Source organism: Trachymyrmex septentrionalis, unplaced genomic scaffold (genome assembly GCF_001594115.1).
Source record: "Trachymyrmex septentrionalis isolate Tsep2-gDNA-1 unplaced genomic scaffold, Tsep1.0 scaffold37, whole genome shotgun sequence".
In the NCBI taxonomy this organism is placed as follows: Eukaryota; Metazoa; Arthropoda; class Insecta; order Hymenoptera; family Formicidae; genus Trachymyrmex; species Trachymyrmex septentrionalis.
The window spans coordinates 864,116-876,094 of NW_017305536.1; the positions used below are offsets into that span (position 1 = coordinate 864,116).

At 35.9% G+C, this 11,979-nt stretch overlaps 3 protein-coding genes across 3 annotated transcripts in view; 2 read left to right on the plus strand and 1 right to left on the minus strand.

Annotated features, from left to right (window-relative positions):
* LOC108750429 (periodic tryptophan protein 2 homolog) overlaps positions 1-513 on the plus strand; it is a 4,676-nt gene extending 4,163 nt beyond the window's left edge. Inside the window, exons 14-15 of the mRNA XM_018489855.1 lie at positions 9-242; positions 316-513. Coding sequence (XP_018345357.1) covers positions 9-242; positions 316-451 — 370 coding nt within the window. The 3' untranslated portion in view covers positions 452-513. The remainder of the gene's footprint in view (positions 1-8; positions 243-315) is intronic.
* A 252-nt stretch (positions 514-765) lies between these two features.
* Positions 766-3,471, minus strand: LOC108750428 (glycine receptor subunit alphaZ1). The gene is made up of 8 exons (XM_018489854.1): positions 3,403-3,471; positions 3,224-3,317; positions 2,775-2,929; positions 2,403-2,558; positions 1,900-2,040; positions 1,427-1,656; positions 1,156-1,284; positions 766-1,053 (listed from the first exon to the last, which is right to left on the minus strand). Exons 1-8 carry the CDS (start codon positions 3,440-3,442, stop codon positions 811-813), a joined length of 1,188 nt encoding a protein of 395 aa, XP_018345356.1. The 5' UTR covers positions 3,443-3,471; the 3' UTR covers positions 766-810.
* Positions 3,472-7,220: 3,749 nt separating this feature from the next.
* LOC108750834 (elongation of very long chain fatty acids protein 4-like) overlaps positions 7,221-11,979 on the plus strand; it is a 24,726-nt gene continuing 19,967 nt past the window's right edge. Inside the window, exon 1 of the mRNA XM_018490633.1 lies at positions 7,221-7,783. The gene's annotated coding sequence lies outside the window, so the exon portion shown is untranslated. The remainder of the gene's footprint in view (positions 7,784-11,979) is intronic.

An 11,979-nucleotide genomic window follows, 5' to 3' on the forward strand; every position in this document is an offset into this window, starting at 1 on the left:
TGTTTGATTTCTGGCTGTTTAGTTGAGTTAACGACGACGAATATGTCAGATGTTTATATCGAGAAATTATTGAAGTTTATAGCATCCGAATTCGAATCAACGAGGCATATACATTTCTATCTTTTATGGGTAGAAATAATCTTGACTAAATATGGGTCTCGGATTAATACTGCGCTTCAGATGCCAGTACTGTTAATGCTGCAAAAGAATATGCAAAAGAAATACGATGATCTTAGTAAAATGTAAGTGTTATTACATCTCCTTCACTGTATATACATGTTATAAACATGGAAATAATTCGAAACGGTTTTACAGATGCGATTTTAATCAATATACGATAAACTATATACTGAGGATAGGAGATTTAAAATCTAGAAAAATGTCGAAGCTTTCTACGATTAAGATAGATGATGAATCTGATTTTCCCATAGAAGAAATGGATACGGATTAAGCTTTATTTAAATCTTTGTAGGACGATGATTTTTTAATAATAATAATAATAATAGTTTTAATACAGGCTGTGTTTCAAAATTTACTGCTAGTACTAAAAACCTCTAGTGCACGTAAATTACAGATTTTCAGTACTAGCAGTAAGTTTTGAAACATAATTATACAATAGTGTAAATATGAAAGTATTTTATAAAAATAAACGATTGTAAAAAAAATTTATTTCTTTATCATATAAATAAAGATATATTTCGAACTTCTAGTCGACGCAACGACAATGACTTATTCACAAATTTTAAATATGAAAAATGCTGATTATATACGGAATGCTAATACTGATTCCACAAAATTCGTATTATTTTATTACACTTTTGAGCAATATACTATTGGCCAATATAGAACGATGAAAAGTAAGAAGAGTATAGGAAACATAATTCTGCTGTAGAAATCTATTTTTTGAGAACGTGTTTTACTCATTTGTACTATCTGGCATTCGGGATCCAGCCGTAGAATTGGCAGTAGATGATTGGTACGCTTCTTCGGTTTGGTTGCATAAACGAATTCTTCATTCCAAATGCTCTGTCTCTTCACCATCGCCATTAATCGCTAAAAATGAATAATCGTATTTAATGGATAAAATACAATTTAACAGCCTTTTAAAATTATGAATAAGATTGTTACGAGCAATATTTAGGTTTCGATACGAACCGAGCGAGAATCCGTGAAACTTTGCGAATCATCTTTAATGTGTCGCAAGTCGAGCACTTTGACTACAACAAATTCTCCTAAGGCTGCGAACACAAACATCATACAGCCAGCCATCCACACGTCTAAAGCCTGCGTAAGCAAACGTGTATATTTTTATATTAGGAAAAATAAATTATGTCAATATGAAGCAATATACTATTATACATAGTATGATAACAAGTATATAAGGAGGTATGCAGAAAGTTTGGAGTACTTACATTTGCAAACTTACCTTGATATACGCCACTGGCGGAATATCGCTTTTAAGACCGGTGAACATCGTTACCAATGTAAGCATACTCGTCACCAGAAGAGCCACTCGACCAGGAATTGCATCCAAGTCCAACCAGAAGCTGAACCAGGAAAGCATCACGACCAGAGTTGACGGTGTGAACGTTTGTATCAAGTGGTGGCCGATCTGCCTCTCGAAGCGAAAGAAGACTACCAACCGGGAGAAATTTCCTGCGAGATAATTATCAAATTATTAATTAGGATTTTTCTTTATTCCACATGTGATCTTTCATTCTATAATTAGAGTTTGTTATGTATGTTTTTTTTAGATTTTATGGATTTGATTTAATATAATATAATGCATAATTTGTAATCATGGTTCAATGATTATAAACATCGGACAAAGGGATTTAAATAAACTCTTAATTAACTTTCAGATTAAATTTGTATAAATATATTAAATTTTAACATAACCATTTTTCTCGAGCATATAATCTATAATTTCTTCAGATACTGCGGGCTTCCCAATATCGTATTGCAAAAGCTTCAATTCAGGATTTACCGTAACACCGCCCGTGCCCCACTTTAAACGCAACTTTTTTCTATTGTAGGAAACTGTAACAAATAATTCGGATTTGTGTGTGTAACAAGTGGATAAATTTACCGAAATTTATTCAAGAATATATAATGCTTCTTTTCTTTTATCTGCTGTCATATGTTTTAAAAATAATAATTTTATAAAACAGTATATGTTTATATATTATATTGTTTTTGGAACTCGCATTTGCATTTGTATTTTAAGTTTTAAGATCTTCACACATGCAAAAACTAAGACGTAAGACTTAAGCAGGGAGACAAATCAACATGTTGGATTTGTTACTGCTTACATTATGGTCATCTCTATCGTGATTGATCGATTCGCTTACCGTTTACATCTTAAATTTTTTTATGTGCTATGGCTTTTGAGCTTTACTTACAGCTTTCTATGTAAATTGGACAGATTTGAATATCCATCGGGTACAATTGAAATTCCATTTGACAGGCAACGATAGCGTTAATTCGGGCAGAATATTTAATAGTTTTATTCCGGTATAACGTGACCAACGAGAATTTATGATTTAAAGTCGCAATCTCTGAAAAATTATTAATACATAACAATGGCCGGTATATATATATATATATTCATAGTCAGATCTTATATTTAAGACCGTCTTAAGTACAGTCTTAAGAAGCCACGAACCAAGAGGGACCATATTAATGTCTTATTAAGACATTACTTAAGTACAGACTTGAAATAAGAACGGATTATGAATACCGCCCAATTTAACACGAAGACAAATATGGCTTACCGGAAACTTTTGAATTTAAAAAATATGGATCCGGTTGCCAAAGATTATCGAAAAATTCCAGGGGAAGTATGACATAATCGTCGTCTTCCTCGAAAATATCTTCAGGCATATTCAGTCGAGATTCTATCCAACTTTGACTGACGAACATGTCTACACTAATAAAGATACACACAATTGTAATTTTATAATCTTTTACATCCAGATTTTGAACATCTATTTTAACTTAAATGAAATGTATCCCATTAATTAATTTAAATTAAACGTATCTCATATCTTTTTATACATATTCTCTTACTTTTCAGAAGTGATACAACTCAAAAGATTAAGTTTTTAATTGTAATAAAATGTTATATATAAGAGTTAAATATTATTAAGTATAGGGAGTTATACATTATATTTAATTCATTCTTGAGAGTATAACTTAAAAGAAGTTTATCGCTTTAATTTACCGAAAGTCCATGTCTTCAACGTTGATAGAATTAATGTCAACCACTAAAATGTTGAAGTTTACCACTACAGGTGCATCCGACGGCGGTCTAATTTCTGCAAAGAATTTTATTATATATAGCTCATTATTCGTACAAGAAACGTAAATGCAAGCGTCTTGTCCTGGTAAGCCGCACATTACCTTTAACATAATGTTCTGGCAGAATTAGCCTCGACGTCATAGAGCAATTGTTGACATCGCTGAGCAAGCTGCGAGAAAAATTCCGTCTTTCATCATCATTAAAGTTCTTTTCTGTTTTATCTGTTCATTGTTAATGCAGTTTGTTTAACACTTGTTGTTTTATTTGTATTGTATTATATCTTTGGTTACTGACTCATCGGAAATTCTCATTATATTAAACGAGGGAGAATACTTTAATCCTATAAGATTTAACATGCACCGGTCGAAAACACTATTATTTATTTTTTCGGTTAGATAACTTATTTGATCGCGCGAGAGAAAAGTTGTTAGCAAGTTGATATCGTGCCTCTGTTTACGGAGAAGCAAAAGAAGGCATATTTAAAAAGCTCGTTTCTTCTTTTCACGCCAAGTATGCAAAAAATTGCCCTTAAGCGCACATCATTAAAATTAAGAAGTAAGAACAAACAAATAAATAAACGTCAACATTAACATAAATATATGTACATCAGCATTAATCGTAATGATTTTTCATAGACCGCGTTAAATTGAAATTTTTCTATCTGGCAGAGTCTAGGAAACAGCGGCTCGCTTCAGCCTACAACTTTTTTCTTTCTAGAAATACTTGTTCCTTTCTAGAAATATATATGTTAAGAAACCCCCAGACAACACAAAGTTTAGATTTTAGAATCGGAGCGATAAAACGTCTTTCGAACGTCTTTTTAGAGTCGGTTCTCGCAAAAATGTCTTTAAAACGTCTCTGTACGCCCCAATTTTGGACTCGTCTGGGAAAGAAACTGATCGAGATATTTTTGCCTTCCGCGACTCGGATGAAAAATTGCTGCGTGCGATTTTTCTTCGCCTAATTTTCGCGTATAAAGCGACAAAAGACTCCGCGGCAAAGCAAAACACTGTGCGTAATGAAAATGGCTTTTAAAGGAGCACGAAGTCGTTTACCTCGAGGAACATACTTCCGGGAGAGAATTCCACCATAGGTGAAGTAAAACTACTGGGAGCGCGCGCTTCATTTCAATCGAACGCATTGTCAACTGATAACGACGTCTTCGGCATCTCTTGCACTGTGCAGGGCGGCACAGTAATTAGTCAATTATCGATCATTTAATGTCGCAATCTAATCCAATTACAGATATCGTCATCCGCTTTTGTGCTTGTTGCAATTAATCGTCGTGAATTGCGTAACGATTTACTGTTTCTGCGTAGATGCACTATTTGCATTACGCGGTCGAAGTTACACATATATTCGCGCGTGAGGAATTTTTATCGTGTAACATACTATTTTTTTAACATCGGTTCGCTAATGAGATGTATCAACAGTTTACATTTTTTTTAAAATGTTTGCAGCTGCAAATTTAAATGTGCCGTTCTTCTTCCGTTCGCGCATTTCTCGCGCGTTTTATCCCGAAGATTTAATTGTCATTCTGCTCGCGTTGCTTAAAATCCTCAAAAATTTTTACATTTACAACGAGGCAAATTATATATTCAGTATATAAATCGTATATATTGGAGAGAGAAAAAGCAAAGGCGCTGACTGCAAAAATTGCAAGCAACGCGAATAAACGCGTATTGTTGCGTTACGCATTGTACGAAACGTCGATTTTGCAACGATTCGTGTATTTGCACACGAAAATAGTTCTGCGGAGAAGAGATTCGAGAGACAAGAGGTATGTGCGCGCGCGCGCGCGCGCGCGTGTGTGTGTGTGTGTGTGTGTGTGTACGTTCACGCCTTATCATTTCGGCAAATGCGAGAAGACAGAGCCACTGCTGTGAGGAGAAAATCTAAAGGGAGATAGGAGGGAAAGAGAAAGGTGAGAGTGAGAGTGGGTCAGTATAGGTGTCTGGTTCGGGCTATGGATATAGCAGGTACCGATGCAGGCTTCGCAAATGAACGAGGAGGAAACGCGAGATTGCGGTTCGCCACGGTTAACACGCGTGTGCTTCCCTTTCCTCCTAGCCCTGAGCAACGGTACCGTCCATTTAGACGACACACGGGTCTAAAACCCGACCTCGATCGTCGGCCTCGATGAGGCCTCCTGTTCCTCCTTCGCTCATCTCTCTTCTTCAAGGGCGTAGCGACAGGATGGGCGGAGGGAGGCGATGCTTTCAGATTCCGCCGAGGAGTCGAAGAGACGGGAGGCTGCGTGATTGATTTTCGATTGTGTATTATCTGTACAAGAGCGCGAGGATAAAAATATGTGATAAATAAAGAAGAAAACCTTTCTTCTCGGATCGTCTATTATCTTCTTTGAGCTTATTTGATAAAAACGAAAATATCGCTGTATTTTGATAATTAGGGAGAATACATCGTTTTTTTTTTTTTATATACTCAGCATAAAACACTTTGACAGAGGCCCAATATTTCGTTTCGTGCGAAAAGAGAAGGTAAGGAATCGTCTCAGAAAATGAATGCAAATACTTTTGTTTACGCAGTACAGTTTACTTTGTTTTTACATCTTGCACTTTGGATCGGAATTACAGTAATTCCAAAATGCAAAACTCGTCTGCAAAAACAAAATAAGCTGTACCGTGTAAAAAAAGGTATTTGCATTCATTTTCTGTGATGATTCCTTGATGATGTCTTCTCTTTTCGCGTGAAACGAATACTCATATTTTAAAGTGTTTTTTTTTATTGAATATATAAAAGCATACTAGACTAATATGTTTTTGCTTTTTTTTTTTGTATTTCTTCCTTGTCAGTTGTATGTTTTCTTTTAGTGCAAATAGCTCGAGTGTATCTTCGAACGTGAATATAAGTTCTGAAGTCTCCCATTTTTAGATAATTGTTTAAACAAACGATCGACTTAAAAAAATCCGTCATCTAAAACTACAATTTCATATACTCGTTCATGCGTTAAAAGAGAAGTCATTAAACTTTAAAAGGGTAGAGATATAGAAGACGATTAAAGTAAGTCGAGAATTTTTAGGGACTCTTTCTAAGGACAAAACTAAAAAGAAATAGAAAATTGGACAAACTCCAGTTAACTTCAGCGGTGTGACTTTTAATTATCGATGATTACCATTAACGTATAAGAGAAAAGAATTTTGCCAAGGATATAATCTGTACTTTGTGTCTCAAACTTCTACCGTTGGAAGAATCTACACTACGTGGGTGGACCGGTAAATAGTAAAGCGGACACTAGGTGATGCGGTTAAAAAAAGACAAAGCATATAGAAAGTCATACATCCATTTTCCGTTGTCCTCGTTATTCTTTTCAGACAAATACATTTTGACGCTGCGACTTAGCTTGATCTATTAAAACATGGTCGAAGAAGTGAAAAAAATAAGGTTTATCTCTACAGGACCTTCCTACAGATGAAAGACAAGAAGATCAGTGGCTGCGTTCAACAGAGAGAATTAATCAGTTAGCGTTTAATGATTCTTTAATATGATTGGTTCTTGCCTTTAGTTCTTCACTGGATCTAAGTGTAGGAAACCAATATTAATTATATATTGAAGAATCACTAAGCGCTGATTAATTTCCTCTGCTGAACACACAGAAAACCTGGCCCGCCCGGCTTCTGATTATCATCTAGCCGGCTGCGATTGATTAAGTTCATCTCCCAACACGTGATTTCCCTAGTAGCATAATTTATTGGTGCAATATTGATCCAATGCATGTCAATGTTTAATCAATGTCTCACCAATGAATTATGCCACTCGCGGATTGCAAATGAGACAATTTCTCATCCTCGCTCGTCTTTCGCAATCAGTGCAAAGCGAGCAGACGGGTGTCCCGTTCGAGGGAATTCCGTATGTACTCAGAGGTGCAAGCTCTCTCCTGTTGTAGGGTTGTATTGATTTCTATGATGGCGGCAGGCCAGCGCCTGCACCCTCCGCGATCGGAGGAATGGCCAGGGAGCGTTGCTCCGTAGTGTTTTTTTCCCATCTTCGAGGACAACGCGCGTGAAAACGCGACGACGAGAGGCAAAGTGGTGAGACCCGTGGAAGCTAATTATTATTATCGCTTGAAACGGAAACGATAGATCGCGTCGCGCGCCGCCGGCCACATTACTTTCGATTCCGCCCCTGTGGATTTGCCCAGGAACCACCAGGCGACACCGAGTATCTGTGTTCGCGAGTGATGGTGTCCGTATTCGCGTATGGATCGTCGACATGGACAACGATCCCTGAGCAACGAGCTGCACCGCGAGCTTTGTACTAAAATCACCGGCGTGTTGGTGGTTACTTCGTCGATAAACGGGCCCTTCTGAATGAGAGCTATCGCTCATCCCAACGGGATACTCTCTTCTGGTCGTCGTAATCGCGGCGGCACCGGCAGAGAGGGTCGTCGCCACAAAATAGAGGGTCACGCGTGATCGTCTTTATAATCACGCCGGAGAAATCAGCGGGAAACGATATTCTTGGGTAAGAGATAGACGATCTACGCCAGATGGTTTTGTTGCTGTGACTATAGAATAAAAATTATACTCGGATTATCGGCCGTGCTAATTTCTCGTGAAACATGCTACTTCCGTGTGATAGCCGGCTTTAGATCTTCACTTTGTTGTAAAGTGCAACTTGCGTCAAAAGGTGCTTTGATTCGATTGATCAAAACAGATGTCAGTTATTAAAATCGAATATTGATGACTATTGCAAAGATTATATCAAGAAAAGTTTTGAAATCGTTAGATATCTCATGCTAGATCATCTAAACGTAGCAAATAAGACTCTTGTTTGTTCTAAGCTCGGAGAAAGAGAGAAAGAGAGGACAATGTACCTGTAATTTTTTATTTTAAATAGCGTATCTATTTTCTTGTCTAACGTGGATCGTTGTAAAATGACACACGCAACTATTTTTTTAATAATAATTTTTGCAATAATTTTTGCTGAAATCGTATAAGATGCATGCAATCGTGCTGGATCTGGTTGATGAAAGATTTGAAATATTTTAATCCTTTTGAAACTGATCACCTTTTGAACTATTACATTCAATATTCATTCAGAAAGTCTGCTCGAAGACGAAGCATACTTTTCTTGTTACATTGTGAAAATGATTTCGAAATGTTTGTTAATTTCGAGTTCAATTTGTGCCAATTAAACTGAAACACGAAACTTTAAGCGGTTGTTTGAACCGCACATGAAGACTATACCACACTTGTCACTTGTCATGTGCTCGTGAATCACTCGTTAGCTATACGGTTTACGCTTTATCGACCGACTTATATCCCCTTTCGTCATTTGTTCATGTGTCTTACTTTTAATATCTCGGCCATCAATTCATTATAGCTGCGTACGAGCTCTATAAAGAACATGCATGAACAATATCCCAGAACATTCGAAAATTCTCGCAGATCCGCGAGATTTTTACTTACCGTAGCGTACGTTTAGAGTCCGATCGAAATCGAAAACGAATATTCGGTTGCCATTCAATTTCGAAAACGAAAGCAAAAATATATTAATATATATAATAAGTCTTACTAAAAAAAAAAATCTTACTAAAAAAAGAGAGAGAAGCTAACGGAGTCACATTTTTTTCGGCTGGAGTCGCGAAATCGACATTTTTGGATTAATTTTACAGAGACCGTATGATTTTCAGAAATCGTGACTTTATGCAGTCTTTAAAAAACAAGATTTTATTAAAATATCTAACTATAGTAATATAATAATATTGCAGCCTTAACTTTTAAAGAAATCAAATTACAGTTATTATTACGATCACATCAAAGTTTATATTCAAATTGTCTTAAGTTTAATCAACGAGTTAATAATTAAAATCGAACAGTTGTTTTTTGAACGTTCATCCAGCGCGTTGCTTGTACAGTTTCGGTTTAGAAATTTTTTTTTCATTTTGGCCGAAACCGAAATCCTGATTTTTTTATCGAAATCGAGATTTCGGTCGAACTCTAGTTATGTTTCCTATTTGATTAATATAGAATGAAATAAAAATAAGAAGACTCTTGACATTCAAAACAACAGATTAGAAAAAGGCGTAAGAATCAAGCACGGAAATTAATCTCAAGAAGAACAAAGTCAAAATAATAACTTCGAAGGAGAAGAAGTCAAAATAATTGACTTTCATGTCAATTTGACATCATATCGAATTTATGTCATTTTTTTGGTCATAATTCGATCAATATGACATTATCATGACTTTCTTGTTTTTCTCGAGATAAGATGAGTAAATGTAGCGAATTTATTAAAATCAAAGATATACATTACATGTTTCGGCTTATTTTTTAATCATCTTTAAAGCGTATATACAGTTAATAACTGAGTTACACAATATTCTGAAAATGACTCTCCACAACATAACGACTCGTTAGCCTGCTCGGTTGTTGCTTGTATCTACGTTTGAAAGGTGGCTCACAAAAATGAGCTGACACATGTATGTACTCTTCGTTTTAATAAATTACTTATTTAATTTACTATCTCTGTACATTTATTTCCGCGCTTGACTCCTTTTTTTATTCTGCTATTTCGAAACGTAAAATGAGTTACAAAGTCGCCAACCAAAAGGCTAAAATGTAGTAATCATTCAGCAATGATTGTAAAGCGGTATTTTGTAAGTAAAATACGCACTTCCCGTCGCGATGATCGACGATTTTGAACAAAGGAATTACGAGCAGCGGTCGATTGAGGTCGCATTCGGTAATTCGCGTAAACAATTTTCTTGTTTAATATGCTATTTAACGAATCGCGGGAAGAGGTGCGAAGTTTGCGCGGCCCGTCATCCTACGACATTTAACGAGACGACGAGACGTTGAAACGCGGTCAATCGCACACTTAGTCATATGACATGTGACAGTAGAAAGCATCACCAACACCGCGATTTGAGGCAGTTTAGTTGGCAGATGGATCAAAACGGCTTGTATCCACCCATTATGAGTTTAGGTTAACGAACCCGCCGGCATCATAGGAGTGCCGTTTTCCTCCGCGATTCTACTCCAATTTGAACCGTGTTCTTTTTTTCCTTTTGAAATTTAATCCGATTTAATTCGAAATCCCGTTTCCTTTTAATTTAAACACAGGGCGCGCCTTTACATTTAACTTTGACAAAAAGCATACGCTTTCCATTCGCGAGGAATTCTTCGGCAGGCGCAATCGCTCGAGTATTACGCCATTAACACTGTAAAATCGCGTGCGAAGGCATTCACCGTGTTTGAGGGATTTTACTTTCGCTTCTTCATTTGTCAGATACATTGGACATATCAGCTCTGCGTGATACGGAGAAATCACCGCGACGGAAAGAAACACCTGATTCGCATTTACGAGACTGACGTGTCTATACAATCAATAAGGACTCGGGGGTTGCTCGTTGATCCTTGTTCAATTATATGCAACTTGCATCTCTTCGTCGTCTCACTATATATATATTATATATAGGCGGGATAAATGTTTTATTTTATTACAACAAAGAATAACTATAATGAAATCGTAATAATTGATAACGTGATATCGTACTGCTATAATAGCCAGTCTTGGGGTATCGATAACGATAAATATCAAATATGTAATAAGTATTGGACATCTCGGAACCGTTTCTGATTCTGTTTTAAGCCTCAAACAATAATTAAAATTATTAATAATAAATTGAAATGTCCCATGTGCTTTTTTTTTACACACGATTATCTGCATAAACCATACGTTGTAGAGAGGCAAGAAATTTTTGCGTTCCGAACGTCGTCAGTCATTCTCATCAAGGAAAGTTGTAGCATATACAAGAGGAGCATATATAAGAGGAGTCAGTCGCATCTCAGGTTTACACACCAGGCCTAGACATTGACCTCGAAAGCGAGGTGATCATAGCCGGCGTAGAGACGTATCGAAGAAAGTACGCCAATCAGCCTCCAACCGGTTTGCGTCTTACGTACATATCACTATGATCGGACGTTATAGTCGATTTCCTTCCTCAGAGGATTCCCTTTTGCGAATCGATTAATCAATCGGTGATCGGTAGCATTACATTCAGAAAAATATGTGGGTACTTGAATTACCCCAATAGATAAATTGATATACAATAATGGTATCATAAATGGTATTGGCGAACATTTCGCAATAATTTAATAATAAGAACAGATAAGGAAAGAATTTTCTCTTAAAATTGAAAATTGAAAATATGTAATAGTTGTGGTGTGCAATACTTTAAGGACTTTACCATGCACTTCAATAAAATTAATCGAACTCATTTTATATTTTATTGTAATTTTATTAGTGAATGGGAGAGATTTACGTAAAAAATTCTTCGAAATATAATGTTGTTGTATTTCCCATATTGTCTCATGACTATCATATTTTAAGAGAAAATTCTTTCCGTGATAATTCATCAGAATGTTATTGTTTTGCTAATATATACTATTTTAAAATTAATTGCACAATCAGTATTGCTAGTATTTTACGAAAAATCAATACTTTTATATCTGTTTTTGTAAGTATTTCCATACAAATGCAGATCATAAATTTTATGCAAGATTTCGTATACAATTGAATAAATATTTTCTTATAATGCATGTATGCTGATTCAAATATAGAACAACAAGTCACGATAATGTTAAAATGAAGTTAAAATAAATCAAAAATGACTTTTAATGATCATTTTAATGACTTGTTGTTCCGCTTGAGAA